The sequence below is a fragment of the Hirsutella rhossiliensis genome (genome assembly GCF_020360975.1).
Source record: "Hirsutella rhossiliensis strain HR02 chromosome Unknown scaffold00005, whole genome shotgun sequence".
NCBI classification, from domain to species: Eukaryota; Fungi; Ascomycota; class Sordariomycetes; order Hypocreales; family Ophiocordycipitaceae; genus Hirsutella; species Hirsutella rhossiliensis.
Genome location: NW_025408671.1, coordinates 1,550,406 through 1,569,491, shown reverse-complemented (window position 1 = coordinate 1,569,491; position 19,086 = coordinate 1,550,406). Strand labels below are relative to the sequence as shown.

At 46.4% G+C, this 19,086-nt stretch overlaps 4 protein-coding genes across 4 annotated transcripts; 1 reads left to right on the top strand and 3 right to left on the bottom strand.

The window, feature by feature from the left end:
• Window positions 1-2,008: 2,008 nt before the first annotated feature.
• Window positions 2,009-4,433, top strand: HRG_05341 (reverse transcriptase (RNA-dependent DNA polymerase) domain-containing protein; the record flags this gene model as incomplete). Its single annotated transcript, XM_044863812.1, has 5 exons — window positions 2,009-2,167; window positions 2,221-2,574; window positions 2,634-3,239; window positions 3,389-3,761; window positions 3,811-4,433. 5 exons carry the CDS (start codon window positions 2,009-2,011, stop codon window positions 4,431-4,433), a joined length of 2,115 nt encoding a protein of 704 aa, XP_044720344.1.
• A 1,569-nt stretch (window positions 4,434-6,002) lies between these two features.
• Window positions 6,003-7,553, bottom strand: HRG_05340 (kinase; the record flags this gene model as incomplete). The annotated part of the gene is made up of 8 exons (XM_044863811.1): window positions 6,003-6,012; window positions 6,103-6,217; window positions 6,309-6,474; window positions 6,540-6,832; window positions 6,902-7,059; window positions 7,159-7,230; window positions 7,291-7,384; window positions 7,463-7,553. 8 exons carry the CDS (start codon window positions 7,551-7,553, stop codon window positions 6,003-6,005), a joined length of 999 nt encoding a protein of 332 aa, XP_044720343.1.
• Window positions 7,554-16,037: 8,484 nt separating this feature from the next.
• HRG_05339 (ankyrin repeats (many copies) domain-containing protein) lies at window positions 16,038-16,535 on the bottom strand (the record flags this gene model as incomplete). Its single annotated transcript, XM_044863810.1, has 3 exons — window positions 16,038-16,121; window positions 16,147-16,292; window positions 16,361-16,535. 3 exons carry the CDS (start codon window positions 16,533-16,535, stop codon window positions 16,038-16,040), a joined length of 405 nt encoding a protein of 134 aa, XP_044720342.1.
• A 1,161-nt stretch (window positions 16,536-17,696) lies between these two features.
• Window positions 17,697-18,879, bottom strand: HRG_05338 (kelch motif domain-containing protein; the record flags this gene model as incomplete). Its single annotated transcript, XM_044863809.1, has 2 exons — window positions 17,697-17,951; window positions 18,022-18,879. The coding sequence occupies 2 exons, from the start codon at window positions 18,877-18,879 to the stop codon at window positions 17,697-17,699; spliced, it is 1,113 nt and encodes a 370-aa protein (XP_044720341.1).
• Between the last annotated feature and the right edge of the window lie 207 nt (window positions 18,880-19,086).

Sequence of the window (19,086 nt, the reverse complement as noted above, 5' to 3'; positions counted from 1 at the left end):
TCCTTAGCTCTAGATAGACAACACCTAGGCACCTGCTTGTTGAATAAACTCCGGGCCAGCCTTTCACATATCTAGAGCTCCTTCTAAATACCGCAAGCTGCAGACTGCTCGTCAGGATGGACCAGCAGAGTGAGAGCCCAAGTCTCCAGCAGCAATGGATTGACCAACGCATTCAAGAAGCGGTCAATGCGACTCTCAGCCCTCTACAGGACCAACTTTCCTTGCTGATGGAGCAACTCGGGCGAGCGCAGCCGCAGAGCGCCGACTTGCAATCGCCGCCAGTGGCACGAGGATTGGGCGAGAGCACGCCTGGCTTGGGCACGCCCTCCCAAAACCTGCGGTACTGGAATGCGGAAACCGTTGCCCAACCCACCCAAGTATGACGGCTCACGGAAGAGCTACTCCGCCTGGGCCAGGCAGATGCGAGACAAGCTGGACCTTGATGCACACTACTACAGTGGAAATCGCGAACTTTGGTACCTCATCAACTCATGTTTGGACGAGCGACCACAGCAAGTGGTCGCTACCTTTACGCCGCGGAGGCCCTGGGGTAGCTACGACCCCAAGAGTTCATGCGATACCTCGACCGAACCTACCAGGACAGCAACATCCAATCCCGCGCTGCTGCCACGCTGAGAACTATGCGGCAGCGCGAAGACCAACCTCTCGCGTCCTTCCTTCCCCGATTCGAACAGGCATTAGCTGAAGCCGGGGGAGCAGACTGGCCGGACAGTGCAAAGATCGTATTTCTAGAGAACGCAATAAATGCACGCCTCCAAGAGAGTTTGGTCACAGCCGTCCTACCCGACGACTACCAGGGATGGCTTGCGAGAGTTCAGGAAATTGCGGGCAGATTGGAGAGACTGAAACCCGGTAGGCAGCCGACGTCGACTGAGCGGACGCCTCAACAGCTACCAAGGCAACGACCCAAGGAGGAACCGGAGGACCCTGACGGAGATGTTAAGATGACGGACATCAACCGTATTGGCCACGAGTCGAAGGGTCGTCGACATGTCGATAAGAAGCCGAAGGATGAGCGCCGCTGCTATCGCTGTGGTCGGACGGATCATCTTATCGTGGACTGCCCAGCCCAGGTGGTCTTTCCTGGCGAAGGGAAGCAACAGCGACCTAAAGCTGCGCGCATGAAGAAGCCCGATGCCGCAGATGATTCGGAATCAACCGCAGCATCCAGTGAGGACGAGTCGGCGGAAAAGACTAGCCCCGGGCGAAAGCGGGCGCCGGGGCCTGCAAAGGCAGACATCCGGGACTGGGAAGCGTTCAAGCCACGAATGAATAGTCGGACTGTATTAGTCAACGCGCGGGTAAACCGAGGCTATCGAATACGCGCCCTTGTCGACTGTGGATGTGACTGCTATGCCGTGATCGACGAAGCCCTTGTTCGGAAGCTGCGGATACCCTTCGTCGACTCGAAACCACGAGAAATTGGGGGATTCTCAGAGTCAGCGAAGAGTGTCATATCCCCAGGGTCGTGGCTGTTGTGGTCGAGACAGCTGGATTTGACGAACGTGTCTTTGCATACGTGATCCCAAGCCTGGGCCAGGACATGTTCCTCGGCCGGCCTTGGATGGAGAGAAATCACGTCGTGTACGATGCTGCCAAGCAGCGAATGTACCATGGGAGGGCAGGTGTGACGATACGCCTCATTGGGCAGGAAGAGCCCGCCAAGATACGCGCGATTCGAAGCGCAAGACTCGTGTCGGCAGCCGTATTCACGGCGGAGTGTCGACGCGCAAAGAGACGCAAGAAGTGCAACGCGATCTCGATTCATGCAATCAGTTTGTCGGATATAGAGGGCGCTTCAGCCGAAGCCGCCAGTCGATCCGAGCGAGAAGGTCCCGGCAGAAGTGCTGAAAGAATTCCGCGACCTATTCTCACCAGAAGAGGCAATGAAGCTGCCGCCACATCGACCGGGTGTGGATCATGAAGTCAACCTGCAGCCTGACAAGAACGGCAACGAGCCACCCTTCCGTGGGGCCCACTCTACAACATGTCACGAGAAGAGCTGTTGGTCTTGCGAAAGACCCTGAAAGACCTGCTGGACAGAGGATTCATCCGAGCGAGTAGCTCAGCGGCTGCCGCGCCGGTGCTGTTCGTGCGGAAGCCGAATGGAGGGCTGCGATTTTGTTGCGACTACCGAGCGCTGAATGCAATCACCAAGCGCGACCGATACCCACTGCCCTCATCGCGGAGACCCTGCAGAATCTGGCCAAGGCTAAGTGGTTCACCAAGTTGGACGTGGTGGCCGCTTTCCATAAGATCCGCATGGCTCCGGGACATGAGGGAAAGACTGCATTTCGCACGAGGTTTGGGCTCTACGAGTGGCTCGTGTGCCCTTTCGGCCTGAGCGGCGCCCCGGCATCATTCCAACGATACATGAACAGTGTATTGCGCGAATGGCTGGACGACTTTGTCACAGCGTACCTGGATGATGTACTGATCTACTCGAGCGGTTCGAAGGCGGATCATGAGGCTAAGGTGCGACGAGTTCTCCAAGCACTCGCCGACGCTGGGCTGCACCTAGACCCAGCGAAGTGCGAGTTTTCGGTACAAGAGGTCAAATACCTTGGGTTCATCGTCAACGCAGGAAAGGAATCGCCTGCGACCCCGAAAAGCAGCGCGCCATCCGCGAATGGGAGGCCCCGACCACGGTGAAGGGTGTCAGAAGCTTTCTGGGCTTCGCCAACTATTACCGGATCTTCATCCCCGACTATGCCAAGATCACGCAGTCTCTGGATGCCCTGCTTAAGAAAGGAACTGCCTTTCATTGGGGACGAGCGGAGAACGAGGCGTTTCAGGAGCTGAAGCGACGATTTTGCGAGTCACCGGTGCTCAAGCAGTGGGACCCGAGCCTCCCGACCTTTTTGGAGACGGATTGCTCAGGCTACGCATTGGGAGGCGTCCTGTCGCAGGAAGGCCCAGATGGACGTCGACACGCATGCGCCTTCTTCTCGAAGCGACTTTCGCCAGCGGAGTACAACTATCCCATTCACGACAAGGAGATGCTTGCCATCATGAGATGTCTCGACAACTGGAACGCCGAACTTAGGAGCTGCGGCCCATTTACAATCCTTACCGATCACCGCAACCTGGAGTATTTCATGACACGCCAGAAGCTCACGGAACGGCAGAGCCGTTGGGCAGCCGAATTGTCCCAGTTCGACTTCAAGCTCGAGTATCGACCGGGAAGCGAGGCTGTCGTGCCTGATGCGTTGTCCGCCGTGAACAAGACAAGCCACAGGGCATTGACGACGAGCGGGAACAAGGAAGAATGATACAGTTGATACCGGATAGTGCCATTCCATCATCGACAAGAGCATGTATCAACGCGATGAGTTCTGACTGTTCAGAGGCATCCACCCTGCCGAAGATGAAGGTCTTCGAGGTAGCGGACCTGCAGCAACTCTGGGACGAAACGGTGGCGAAGGACTCGATATTCCGGGCAGCCTATAAGGCAGTCCGCGATCGCGAGCGTGCCTTCCCGCCCTCGCTGGGCCTGAAGATCCAGATTTCAGAATGTGCGATCGACGCAGGCAAAAGGCTGACATTCAGAGACCGTATTCGGGTGCCGGGTGGATCCGGAGAGGAGGGTAACCAGGAGGAAGCTGAGAAAGACCAGTTGAGAACCCGCATTGTGCAGCAGTCGCATGACTCTGTTGCGACCGGTCATCCCGGCAGGAAGGTACGCTGGCTATTGTGGCTCGGCGATTCTACTGGCCTGGGCAGTCCCAGCTGGTTCGCCGGTACGTAGCCAATTGCGACACCTGCGGCAGAGCACACATCTGGCGCCAGTCGAAGGGGATTTCAAGCCTCTGCCGATTCCAGATCGACCCCGAAGCCATTTGTCCATGGACTTCATCACAGATCTGCCGCCTACTGGACTGAGCAAGGCAAGGTACCTGTGGGTGATTGTGGACAGACTGACAAAGGCTGTGACCCTCGAGGTGATGGACAACATGGAAGCTGAGCCGTGTGCAAACCGTTTTCTCCAGTGTCATTACCGATTTCACGGAATGCCACGGTCCATCGTCAGCGACCGCGGGAGCAACTGGCTAAGTAGGTTCTGGAAGAGGTTCTGCCGTCTTGCAGGTGTCACGCAGAAATTGAGCACGGCCTATCATCCTCAGACGGACGGAGGGCCAGAGAGAATGAACCAGGAGATCGAGGCCTACCTGAGAGCCTACGTGTCGTACGTGCAGGACGACTGGGGAGAACTGCTCCCTGCCGCGCAGCTGGCACTCAACAATCGTGAATCCGCAGCGACCAAGATCAGCCCCTTTTCGCTGAGCATGGTTACCACGTCGATCCCATCAGCGTCGAGGAATCGGAAGAGCCACCGAGGCATAGAGAGGAAAGCAGAGCTGATAGCCTACTCAGTCGCCTGCAGGAGGTCAATGAGTACATGCAAGCAGTGATGGCCTCCTCACAGCAACAACAAGAAGAGGCTGCCAACGCAAAGCGACAGCCTGCGGAGCGATTTGAAGTTGGTGACAAGGTGTGGCTCTCGATGGCAAACTACAGATCGCCACGACCGTGCAAGAAGCTCGACTGGCTGCATCACAAGTACACAGTCACGAAGGTAATTAGTTCGCACGTTGTTGAGCTCGATGTTCGTGGCTCAATTTACCCGCGATTTCATGTTGACCTTTGCGGCGGGCGCATCAAGATCCGGCTCCTGGCCAAAGGTAGATGACGCACAGCCACCACCGGTACAAGATGAGTCCGGCACGGATCTGTGGGATGTCGACGAGATCCTCTGCGCGAGATGGAAGAAGCGCGGACGAGGGGAATTCAGGCAAGCACTAGTGCGATGGACGGGCTACGCAGAGCCGACTTGGGAGCCAGTTGAGTGGTTGCAAGGAACAATTGCGATGAAGGCATTCGAGGACAAGTACGGGCCAATCAAGACCAATGATGGCCCTAGGGAGAGGTACGAGACGCTGGCAGGAACGCAAGAACCCCGCAGACGCCGACCTGGTCGGAGGGGACAAGGGGGGTAATGTCACGGGCTGTGCCCGGCTGGTGGACCCGGTTGTACCGGGTCCGGTGGGTCGTGCTCCGGTGGCAACACCGGCCGCCCGCGGACCCAGAAGCTGCGAGAACATTCCGAGAAGGGCAATATAAGCTCGCACTCGAGGCTACGCCTCGAGTTCAGCTTCTTTTCCTCCTTAGCTCTAGATAGACAACACCTAGGCACCTGCTTGTTGAATAAACTCCGGGCCAGCCTTTCACAATAAGTCCCATATAATTATCTCAAGGACTTAGTTTATGAGGCTTTATACGCCAAAGTTATAGGCCTATCAATATATAAAAAGTCTTTTTTACTATAGGCTTATTAGCTAAAAGAAGCTAGTAACTTTTTTTTATAAACTTGAAATGTCTCGGACTGTCAAGGGGTTAGCCCTTGGTTGGTTATTTGATTGCTAGACCAAACGTTCTTAGGTGTGGTCAATTGACGCTTTAGTCAACTTCGTTCCCCTTTGTCGTACGCATACTGTCGGCCTCTTTGTCTAAAAAAAAACCGATCAACCTGGCAATGCCCTCGACTCCTCTCTGACGGGCCAATCTGAGGAGGTCTGACTCTGACTTTCGCCTGTTGGGCGTCCACGAAAACTTGGCGACATAACTCCAATCCTCGGAATCCGCCGATCCGGAGACAGACGTCCCACGACAGACGATTGCCCATTGACGGGTGAAAGGCTGCGTCATACAGAACAACCAATGGGCATTGCCATTCCATCACCTAACAGTTGCACCAGCAAACACGAACACCTTTTCCAGTGAATTGATAAAATCTGGGCACAATGCCCATCAGAAGATTAGGGGATTCTTTGTGACTGCACAAGCAAACATGGCTAGCAGCCTAGCAGTAACTTGTTTGAAGGACGGTGTACTTCTCCCACAATTTAAGCTCATAACTACACACCCTCCATAAAAGACGCAGCCCGAGATCTCATATCTGTTTAGAGTCTTCGGGTAAAATTCTACTGGAGCCTGGCAACAAGTTACGCCGGTAGTTTCCCACCTCTTAGCCACGGATGCATGTACCCTTGCAACGGTGTAAGTCTTTCTTCTGGGACCCACCACAGAAAACACTGGACGAAGTTAAGGAACAGGTCTCTGTCTTCGCCGTCTAGAGCACGCACGAGACGCTCGAATGTTCTCTCGGTGGGTAAGGGGACTGGGCCGTTCCATCGTCCTGCAACGAGTTGAGTTGTGTTAGAGCGAGGTGGATGAATGCAAGACACTTCTGGGTCGATTACCGAGTAGTCATTCTGCCAAATACCTACCGTCTTCATCCCAATACTTTCTCGTCACAGGGCTCTTTCGTAGAAATTGGGGTGGTGGTGGACCGAGGAAGGCTGTCATGGCTGCTAGGTGGCAGGCGTTATTTCGGTCTTCGGATTCGCCGTCATACACTCGAAAGAGGCTTTCTTTTTCGAGGAGATCCCAAGCCTAGCGAATAGGAGAAAATATTATCAAATAGAACGGTAAACTGTGGCAAGAAAAGGGGGTTATACCAGAAGTCCAACACTCCAGGTATCCACAGCAGGACCCCATGGCAAGCCTAGAATAACTTCGGGTGCTCGATACGGCACTGGCATCGCGTTTCCGCTATGCTTCACGCCGATACGTGCCTGCCCGAAGTCCGTTATGGTGAGCCGGCCGGCACCCCCTAACACATACTGAGAGGCGTATATAATCGTATCGCCTATTCGCTTTCGTGCAGATGGTGTGTTGATTTCGTTATCTTCTACCTTGGCGAGAATTGAATCGTCCGTCAGGGCGATTAGTAGGTTATCCGAATGGAGATCTTGCCAGCAGTTAGAGAGCTCTTTGTATTTATTAGGTATGATTCTGAGTGGTGAAACGACAAGCTTACCAGTGTGAACCACGTTGGCCTCGTGGAGAAAATTTAAGCCCAGCAGTACCTGGTCGAGTGCCCCCGAGACAAGGTCTTGTTTGAAGATGGTATTTTTCTGCATCTCTTGAAAGGTTCTCAAACTCATGCCTAGTGGCTTCATGACGAGTACGTCGTGTCTGCCACTCTGGCCTTGTAATTGGAATGAATCTTCAACCTGGCGAACATGTTCAACGCCAGGTTCATCCGGAAGCTGGGGAATAGCCCTGGCTAAGTGCCGGTAAACTTCGAGCTCTTGATTATGCCTCAGGGTGTTAATGTACACCTTGAGGACCAAGTATTTGCGCTCTCTGGCATGATGAGTAGGTCAGCAGCTTAGCGGAAGAAAAGAGAGCTGTGGGTGGGCGCACCGAAGATCACGAGATAGCCATACTGTCGAAGTCATGCCATACCCGAGCTTTGCAACGACCTGGTAGCGGTCGCGAATGACTTCCCCAATTCGTACTGGGTAGTAGTCATCCCGACTATAGAAGGGCAGTCGCTCCTCTTCAAGCTTTTGGCCTGGGCTTATTATTTCGAAACCGGTGGATGGGAACTCGCGTGGCTGCTGCCAAACTGTTGGGTCGGGGGAGCTGTCGGAGGAGCGGTCAGACGCCGCAACGGACCGCGACATCGAAATGTGTCGAAGGGTGGTACGCTGTCGTGATAACAAAGGGGAGAAATAATGTAGGCGTCTTCGCACAAACATGTCGTCGGACAGGATCCGGGGGAAAGGCCATTGTTTGTCGAGTAGGTAAGTATGCACTATAGCAGGCGAACCTCCTTATTAATTATCCCTCCTGAAGAATACGGAAGATGGACGGCCCGCTTTAGTTGGCACTGGCGCTGATCAAGCACAGTGGGCACTGGCACCCACTTACTAATGTGAGTGAGCGCCTGTAAATAGTGATGGCAGGGCATTGAGGTGTTATAGTATTAGAAGCTACCGTAAGTCATATATCATCAACATACGATATTCTAGCTGCTAAAATATATCTTAGATACGCTTATCATCCAGAGAAGCCATAGTTATAGGTTAGTCGGGGATATTCGTGCATGCAAAGTACGTAGAGAACCAAGTCCTAAATAAGCAGGCCATAAATTGGCGGATGTGGTTCTTTTCTGCCGTTGTAATCATCACCTGTCTTCAAAGCACCTATTACTGCAGTTCTATTATGAGCGGCAGCAAATTGTTGGCTTTTCCTACCGCTCTATTTGAGCTGATGGTGGTTAGGGAATTGCCATGCGTCTGCAGAGTTTCGAAGTCTCTTAGTGGGAAGGGAGCGTAATTCCATTTCCGACCATGGCGGAAAGTGGCTGCGCCCAACTGTTGCGGTCGTTATATACTTTCGTAGTTGCCAGACCGAGGAGCTGGACGTCTTCAAGACCCCGAGGCCAGTATCGACTCTTACAAGATTCAGTTTCACCGGTCTTAGGGCCACTCAGACATATTGAGAACAAAACCTCACTTGATCGTTAACCGGCTCTAATTCAGACCATTTACTCTGCGCCATGAAGCTCATTCTTATGCTCACCGCCCTGTTAACCACCGCGGCCGTGGCTGTTTCATAGAAGGCGCGACACGAGGATAGCATGGTTGAAGATGCCTACAAGCACTGGGCTGTCAAATCTGGTATCATCTCTGTTAAGAAGGAAGACATCGTCTCAGTCAGAAAACGGGCGGTCAAAGCCGGAGTTGTATCGGTCAAAGAGGAGGAGTATATTGTCTCGATCGGAAACCAAGCCATATATCTAGAGCGGCGTAGTAGCCGGTACTTGAGGCAAGGGCTGAATCATGATCTGGCTCAGCCGTCAATAGTTGCATGGAATATACGCTGTTCAGCCTACCGCTAAAAAAAGGGTTGCTCTCAAGCAGTGGCTTGAGAGCATAGTGGAAGAAATAGGGGCACAGAAAGGTGAATTTAGTGATGCATGTCTTAGTCTATCTATTAGGACAAGGGAGGGGCTTATATAGGTACAGTGACTATATATAGCTAGCTAAAAGAGGGCAATAGGATATTCCTATACCTAAGTTAGGCCTATATAGTGTCCTTAGGCTAGGGGAGTTATATTGTTTAGGTAGGCTTCCTTATATATAACTATTAGGTCTACTAAGCATAACTATAGCTTCTTATGCCTACTCTCTCTCCTTAACACACCCCCTTATTATACTAGCTTCTAGATAGTAGGGCAATAGGTAGAGGAGGGTTCGGTCTAATAAATATAAGGTTATTCCGATATTAAATTTAGCTACTTTATTGTCTATTTAAGGAGGTTATCTAAAAATAGGGGAGGCTCCTAATTATATCCTATAAAAAAGGGAAGGTAAATATAGTAAAAGGTAAAAGCCGGGACCTAAGAGGATAGGATATAAGGAGAACCCTCCTCCGTATATCCTATCTCCTTAGGTCCCTAAGTTCGTAACCGCGCCCCCCCTAGGGCGTAGTTATATAACCTACTCTTTTACCTTAAGGGGAGTTAAACTTACGATTAATAGGGTTATATAACCTACTCTTACCGTTTAACTAGTAGTTATAAGTTATATTTATAACCTTCCTTATAAGGAGGGGGTATAGCGGGGCATCCCTTTAGGTAGCCTAGGTACTATAGTACCTTTGCCGGCGACGTTATTATTTAGGATAAAAGTAATCCTAAAGGTAGGCTTTCTAATAATATATTCCTTATATTAATTAGTCTTAATTTAGTAAAGCTATCGCGATTATCGTAAGTTTAAGCGCTATAGTATTATACTAATTAAGGGGTAGTTTAGTAATAGCTTTACTTCTTAGTAGTAAATAAGGCTAACTTCTACCCCCTAGATCTTTATAGTTTCTTAACTAAATTAAGATCTAATTATACTATTAGAATCCCTTAATCTTAGTATATATAGTAGTGCTCTTATTATCGGGATCTAGCGATTATCGAGTTCGCTATAGTAAGGAGATATTACGCCTTAATATAGTAGTTAGGTATATTATCTCTTAATATATCTTCCGGCTATATTACTAGTCCTAGTTACTTAATAAAGCTTTAATACTTTTAGTATATAAGCGCCTTCGTTATACTATTAGCTAGGTTATCTACTAATGCGATTTAGCTAACTTATATCCGATCTTACTATACCTCCTAATAAAGCTAGTATCTATAAACGTTAACGTGCTTAAGGTTTATCTTAAGCTTTACGCTTAATTTAGTTAGAAGCTTAATAGTCTAAAGGTTATTATACTAGAGCTCTATAGTCCTTTTAATACTAATGCTAAGCTCCTTAATTAGTCGGCTAAATATTACCTATTCCTTAGCTATCTATAAGAGTGCTAATAATTTAGCTTTTATAGAGGACGTTATTATAGTAGCTTACTTAATAGCTTTCTAGTTAATTAGCCTACTAAGGAGTAGGAATACGTATCCTTATAAGGACTTCCTAGTCTTTAGGTTATCGGCGTATAAGGAGTCGGATATATATATTAGCCGCCTTATTAGGTTTATCGCCGTAAAGTAGATATAGCGGTTTCTCGTATAATAGAGGTAAGCTAGGCACTTATATACTTTATGCCTATAGCGCGGCCCGGGGTTATAATTATATTAGGCTAGCTTTCTAGCTATAAATGCGATATCTAGCCTAGTATAAATTACTAGATAAATAAGCAACCTAATTAAAGAGAGATATTCGTATATCTCTTCCTTTAAGGCTTGCTTTTCGTAGGGGACGAGCTCTTTTATTATTAATAGGATCTTAGGCTTACGAAGGATATTATTATTAAGGATATAATATTTCTTCGCGGTCTTAAAGATATAGGAAGCTTATAAGAGCTATATCTTCTTAAGATCCCTATCCCTAATAATCTTAATACTAAGGAACTAACATAGCTCTCCTATATACGTAATAGTATATTTCTTTGTAATAGCCTTATATAGCTCTTCCTAATCTTATTTTTTCCTTTTTAGATATATTATAATAATATTATCTACGAAGATAAAGATAATAACGCTCTTATAGACTAGTATATAGGCGTCTTCTACTAGCTACTAAGCTCTTAGTTTAGTAAAGAAACTAGATATCTCTTTAAACTATAGCTTTAAAGAGATATAGAGCCCGTATAGTACTTTTAATAGCTTTAAGCATAGCCTAGGTATTAAGAATCCTAGTAGAGGCTAGTAATAGACTTCTTAGCGTAGGATTACGTATAGAAATACTATTTTTACGTTATATTATTCTATCTTAAAGTCCTTAAGGTAGTAGAAGGCTATTAGTAGTCGAAATATTCGTGCTTATAGGGTAGCTATATATATATCCTCGTTACCTTCGGGTTATAGGTCTCTACGAACTATAATACGTACTTTAAAGCATATAATATACCCTTATTTATCGGTCTTATATATAAAGACCTAACGTAAGGATTAGAAGTAACCTTTCTATTTAATAATAGCTTTAGGATAGTCTTTTATATGCCCCTTACTAAGTTTTCTCTCATTTCATGGTCTATAGCTTCCTTCTACTTATATACGAATTCTAAAGCCATTACCGCGTTAAAGGAGGTAGGGGGAGGCGGTATATCTTTAATATAAAGCTTATACTTACTTACCTTTACGATAATATTATTAATAAGGGATTTCTTAGGCCTACGAGCCTATTTTCCTTTAATAACGTTGCTTAGGTTAATCCCTTATAACGTATCCTTTCGTCTACGTTATTCTTATATTTATAATATCCTTAAGCCGGCCCTACTAACCGCTAGGTTAAGGGTATAGGGTTCGGACTAAGGGTTATCTTCTTAAACCTATACTATAATCGTTCCTTTACCCCCTAGGTTAAGAGGTATATTATTACGTTTATCTTAAGGAGACGAGTCGATTAATATAGGTATCGTATCTTTAAGCTATCTCCTTAACGAGATATAGGAGGGGTTACTAGCTATAGTATCTATTACGGGCATAGGAGGTATAGAGCTTAGTAACTCCGTGTTAAATATAGTATTAGGTAGAAGGGGTAACGTTAAAATCTCTATCCTTAGCCTTACTATTTCTAGAGGGGAAAGATATATATATCTATATAATCCCTATAAGGGCGTCTTTAATCCTTAATCTTCTAGAGTATATAGGGGTAATAGGTCCTATAAGAGGGTAATTGCTTCTTCCGGCGTCTAACCGTTATCTATATTATCGTCGGATAAACTTAGTACCTTAAAGGTTTTAGGTTCCCCGCTATCTATAACGTTAGTTATAGCTATATCTCTAAGGATATCGTAGCTATATATTTAGACTAGCTAGGCTTACTCTTCTCTTTTTATATCGTAGCTTATAGACTTATTAAACTATATATTAGCTAATACTATTAGTTTATTCTATCTAATTAACGGTATCTATACGACGTATTATTAAGTAGACCTATAGCCTACTAGGTAGCCGATATAAGCTCTCTACTTAAGGGGTAATTGCGTCTTATATAACTTAATATATTTTAATGCCGTAATTATTATTAGGAACGCTATATAGCTAAAGACCCTTAAATATATAATATTTAGTTTAATATCTTTAATATAGTAATATAGTAGATTATTTTCTTTTATCTAGGTCTACTAACGCTCGTATAGGCTCTACTAGCTATAATTATATAATTCGAAGGGTATTATATTAAGTAGGTATACCGCTATACGGTATATCTCTAGCTATAGCTCTTCTAAAAGCTTTAAGTTAAGCTTTATAACCCTTGCTTTTTCCTTTACTATTGCCCTTAATCTCTCTACGTAACCGTTTTACTTAGGCGTTAAAGGGGCTTACTATATAACTTATATCCCTCTATTAATTATATAATCTATTTATTCTATTATTAAAAGAGCCCTTTCCCCGTTAATAACTAATATAGTTATTTTAACTCTATACTAGGTCTTAAGTAACGCTACGAAGTTATTAAAGATATCCTTAATACCCGTTTTTCTTTCTATTAGGTAATAGAACCTTATAGATATATCTATATAGGTAAATAGGGCGAAGTTCTTTTCCCCGTTATATGCTATTATAGGGCTAGGGTAAAGGTCGAAGCTAACTTATACCCCTAGACCTTTAGGCCTTAAGGATAGTATTTTTCTTAAGACTTTCTTCTTAGCTTTCCCTATTATATATATCTAATAGCTATATATTATAGGGCCTTAAAGCTTAGTGCCTAGGTAGGCTTCTAATAGCTTCTCTAGTAATTTTAGACTAGGATGCCTAAGGCGGCGATACTATAGGTTACCTACCCCCCTAGTTAGCGGCTTAGGCGCTTATATAACTACGAATACCCGCTTATTACTATAGGAGTATTCCTATTATAAATTAACCTTCGAAGTTAGTTAGTTTAATACGAACCTCCTTCGTAGGTTTTAAATAGAGGTATCCTAGGAGCTAGTTCTAGAATATCCCTACCGTTATCCCTAGCCTAGCTAAGAAGATACTTATCGGTATTTCTAGGATAAAGTAGGCATCTAGTAGGGTTATCTTTCTGCCGTTAATTATAGGGATAACTACTATTCCTATTCCTTATACCTTAAAGGCTTAGTCTTTAACCTAGACTTCGTCGTTAGAACCCTACTTAAAGGTTCCTTCCTAGAACTAACCTAGGTTATTAAAGAGGTTAATATCGGCCCCTAAGTTATATATTAATTTATTAGTAAGTAACGGCGTTCCCTTAATAGCTATATTTACCCTAGATAGATCTTAAGGTATATAAGTAAAAGCGGAATTTTAGGAAATCAAGGAATTACGTAAGACTACGTAATAGAGGGGAAGAAGGAGTATAAGGTAGGATTTTTAACGGAATTTATTAGTAGTGTATTAGTGTGTAGAAGAGGTGTTAAAGTTAATAATACTTAATCTATCTACTAGCGGACATACTGTCTTATATAGACAATTATAGCTAAACGGAAGAACCTTTCGGGACTAGATTTAGGCTGCCGTATAGCCCTAAGACTAGGGAATTCCGTGATATCTCGAGTGAATCTAGAAGTGTCTTAGTTCTACTAATATTCGTGTTTAGAGGAGGTTAGTCGTGCCGGTGTTCTTAAGAGGTCTTAGCTAGTATTCTAAGCTAGCTCTGTTCCTTCGATTCCCGATTATACGATAACCGGCAACCCGTTTAATGCATAATAACATGCAAAATAACGAGCGATTCTTGCTCTATAGGATAAGATTTTATCTATAATTAATATACTACTTATTAGCTTATATAATCGGGAGAGTATATTATAGCTGCTTTATTTATAGTAGGAACACCGTTCCTTATAATAGAGTAACCGTATTAATAGTCTTTCCTAGCCCGTTATTACTAATAATAGTATCTATTAGTTCTCTTCCTTAAGGGTAGGAATTAGGGGTCTAGGCTATATATTTTACTTTCTCGTTTAGATAGTCCTTTAGCCGTTTTTCGATATTCTATTTAGCTAGATTACTATATTTCTAGCCTATTAAGGGCTTCTTATTATATATTACCTATAGTAAGTAGTAATTTTCCTACTAGCTTATTAAGCTATTAACGTGCTACTTATAGCTAGCGTATTTAGCTTAGGTGTCTAATTTCCTAGAGATTTAATTAGCGCTTCCCCTTTTTATAGGTAGTTATAACTTCTTCCTATAGGTATATTCTTATTTAAAGTTAGCGATTAGGTTCCTTAGGGGAAGTTAATCTTTACTATATCTTTTATTATAGAGGTCGAGAGCCCTTATTATTATAGACTAATATAGGTCCTACTCGTCTACCGCTATAAGAAAGTCTTATCTAATTCTTATATCGTTAAGTATATCGACCTTAAGGTCTCGTAAATCTATAATAATTTAGTCGAGCTATTCTACCTATACTTTCTAGTCTTATATGCCTCTTTTATTAATAGAGGTTATATATCTCTCGTAAATTAGCTTTTTCTCCTTTGCCCTTAAAGGTAAGGCTTACTTCTTTAATTCCCTAATTTTCTCTCTTAGGCTATTATATATTAAGGTTATCCCTTAAAGCCTTTTACTAATCGTTTTCTTAATTAATTCTTCGAGTGCGATTAGGGCTTTCTACTAGACCTTATAGCGATCGAATTATAGCTAGAACCTTTTCTCGAGGTTACGAAAGGAGTCCTTTATATCCTAGTATCGTTCGTTATAGCCTATTCGCCTCGCTAGGAACGTAGCCTCGGTTTTATTTTCTCGTTAGGATAGTCTCCCTCTAAGGTTAATAATAAATTGCTCCTAGTCCGGCTATTAGGGCTATTTAAGCTCCTTTATACCGTCTAGGTTAGTATATTCCTAAATCTTATAAGTCTAGGCCTACGATTTAATCCCCTTAATCTATAGGGTCTAATCGAGGCTTTCCTTTAGCCTTACGATATAATTATCCCCTCTTACTTCCTTTAACGTTATCTTAGGAAAATAAGGGGTTCTAGCTTAATAAGTAATATCCTTCTTTAAGGGATACGTAATTCGTATAATTCGTATGTTTTTAGTAGTGCCCCTTAGTATAGCTAGGTTCCTTGCCTTAATACTATAATTTAAGCGTTATAACGGCGTTAATAGCTCGTAAATAGCTTTAAAGGTAATATCGGCGGGTAAAAGATAGTCTAGCCGTGTAGGCCGGGCTTATAACTCTTAAGTAGTAGCTTAAGAGCATAGTGGAAGAAATAGGGGCATAGAAAGGTAAATTTAGTAATATATATCTTAGTCTATCTATTAGGATAATAGAGGGGCTTATATAGGTATAGTGACTATATATAGCTAGCTAAAAGAGGGCAATAGGATGTTCCTATACCTAAGTTAGGCCTGTATAGTGTCCTTAGGCTAGGGGAGTCATATTGTTTAGGCAGGCTTCCTTGTGTATGACTATTGGGTCCACTGAGCATGACTGTGGCCTCTTATGCCCACTCTCTCTCCTCAACAGTTGCTCATTGGAATATTTGACTTCCGCTTGGAACTTTACCTTCACTAGCCTAGGAGAACAAGAAACGTCCTCGCCCAGTTGGTCCACCTGCCCCCCTTTCTCGCAAGACTTGCACAACCTCATCGTGGCCACCCGCCGTGGCACTTTGAAACGCCGTCTGGCCTCTCCCTCTCCTAGGGTTGCAAGCATTCACATCAGCGCCAGCTTTCAGTAGCCTTTTGATGATCTCTACTCGGCCTCTCTCGGCGGCGGCATGTAGAGCCATCCCGTCTCCATAAATACCACCCAATGCATGGATGTTAGCACCTGCCTCTATGAGAATGTCAACGAGGTCCACATCACCCTGCAGACAGGCCCCCTGCAGAGCTGTGAAACCCTTGTACTTGGCAGGAGAGCCATTCACATTGGCTCCATGTTGAAGGAGGAGTTGGACCATGGAGATGTAGCCGTTGCCTGCTGCCGCCTGTAATGCAGTGTAGCCTGCTGTTGGTGATGGGGAGCATTTACATCTGCACCCAGCTCTAGTAGCTTGCAGACAAGTTGTGCATGACCGCGCTCGGCTGCCGCTTGCAGTGCCGTTCCTCCGTTATAACGCATTACAGCAGTTGGGGAGTTCAGTAACCCGTGAAGCTGCAACGGAGTCCAGCAGTACTCGTCGTCGTCGTCGGTTTGCAAGGTTGGATCCCACGCCGCATCCAATGGGGGCAAAGACATCCGCTGAGCCATCACGAATGCGCTGGGACTTGAGTTCTGAATGGCAGATCCAACACGAGACTCATATCATACACGAAATTTGTTAGACGTAGATGTTGTTGGTTGGCACAGCCGATGTGGCTCATGCTGCGGTGTAATTGGAAGAGAGGCGAGCTCCTTGACCAAGGCCAAGGTTATGTTACGCGGCTTCCTCAGCACGACACCAATACGTAGTAAAATCAAGTCGGTACTCTGCGGAGAACTGGACCTGCCGGTCATGGTATTATGTTGCGATCTAGACTGTCCTGGGCCAACGGCATGCAGCTCCGCATGGCTGCTCAGCGGACTGCAGAAGATGCAGAGACAAGAGTCCTTGAAAGGTGCGGGGAGCACCTCAGGCAGAGGTGATTGCTTCCTAGGGTGAACCCTGGGCCTTGTCGAATACCACCTCTGTGTGCAGCCGAATGCTAAATATTCAGTTTCCAGCCGCGACCTCAGCACTCGGCGCACTCGCGAAAAAAACACGCTGTGTTTTTATTTCATCACAGTCTGAAGTGCTCATAAGAAAATATATAAAAATGCCCGGGCAATGGGAGAAACGCTTTTGCGATGACTCTGATTTTTCATCAGAGGTCCTGAGCTTATCAGACGACACCCTGGGAGTTCGACGTGCGGGTGGCAAGCGAAACAATTTTCGGCCATTGGCAGATGAGAACAGCACGGACGATAAGCGTAGTGGTTGGGTTCTATCGGTGATTCACCAGATTCACTGCTTGGTTAGTCACGATCGACTCTCCATGTCATCTCGTACGATAACGAACCTGACTGGCTAACAAATCGTAGTCGATAGCATTCTGTGTTCAGGCGATACGTCGCTTGAAGGCGAGTCAGGAACCTGGTCTGAAAGCATCGGTTGGGACCAAATCACATATGCAAGGACTATGACTATCTCATGAACTTGGCGAACGAAAAGGCGGCATGGGATCTCAGCCATGAAAGGGATCCAGGTCACTCCACAATCTTCCAAACTGCTGTCGAAGGTTGTGATCCAGAGAAAGGAGAGTACTGTCATTAGACAGAGCAGTCGCCTCAGGGGCCTCACTCAATATAGAATTTATTAAGCCTGCGAGATAGCCTCCCTCGCCGAGAATAAAGACGGTAGAACACTAAGAACATAAAGAACAAGACCGGGACTCAGACTTTGCCGTTGGCGGCCTGCATATGTGATGCCCTTCGTACGTCCAGTTCAAAAGCAGACTGACTTTTGCACACCCTGACCATAAGGTGATGAGTTGTCATGGAGTTTTTCAACTTGTTCATCCTAAGCGACAGGGGCGCTTGTAATAACATGTCCTCTCTAAGGGCAAAATACATCTGTGTCGTGTACTGGATGAGCACCTTGAGCAAAGCCTCCCCCTGGAATGTAGATGCGACCACCAACAGCAACAGCTGACGTCCCATGTCTCGGAAGCCTCATCGGCGGAAGCCTTGTCCACGTTCCTGACTGTGTGTCAAATACCTCCGTCTGGTTAAACACGCCGTTCGTCCCCTCGGCTCTGTTGCCCTCGCCGCCAAAGGCGTAAATCGATATGCCAATCGTGCCAATCGAGAGGCCACCGCGGGCAGTGGGGAGCCTCGCCGACCCGTCTTTCCATCCCCCGCTGTGGTTCTTCAAGTTCAACGAGAAGACAGTGTCTCTCACATTATTTTGCCCAAAGTTTCTGCCGCCGAGGACGTAAAAGGCGGAATCCACGACTGCTGCGCCGGCATGATCTCTCCCCTCGGGCAATTGCTTGGACAGGGTCTTCCAGGTTCCTTTAGTTGTGTCAAATGCGGAGACGGTATCAACTGAATTCTGGTAAACGCCGGGGACCAGGATAGTCATGCCACCGGCCAAGTAGATTGTCTTTCCGTGCACGCCCATTGCTGCACTTCCACGTGCCACCTCTTTGGGCATCGGTGCAATGGACTTCCACTGGGCTTCTTCCGGGTCAAAGACCCAAGAGTCTGGAATTGCACTCCACGAGCCGTTTGACAGGACCGCGAGACCGCCGAGCAGATAAATCTTGCCGTCAACGACAGCGGCATTGATGTGGTTCATCGGCACGGGAATATTGGGTGCCGATGACCAAGTGTTGGTAGGGATATCATACAATTGCATGATGTTAGTCGTCACGGCAGGTTCGCTCCCAGTCACGATGCCGCCGAGGACGGCTAAAGTCGTCGGTGAAAGGGCCACGGTAGTATGCTCTTGACGGGGTGCCTTGGGGATGGGAGCCAGGTCACGCCATCTGCCGGCTGTAGACGGAGAGCGTGAACTGGCGACGAGTCCAGCCAGGCCACCAAAGGCGAGCAGAGTCGGAGACGTGAGGCGCATCGCGGCCGCTTTGTGAGCCTGTAGATGAATCGTAGGTCGAGGCAACGAGAACATGCGTGGCTGCGGGCCTCTTGCATGCCTCCATTATTTGTACAAGTAGCTTTGCAAAATATCTTGTGTTTCGGGGCTGTCGGGGTTCTACTACGACCAACACGTCACCGAGTAAGCAATCAGGATTCCTGCGGCAACCGCATTGTGAAACATTGG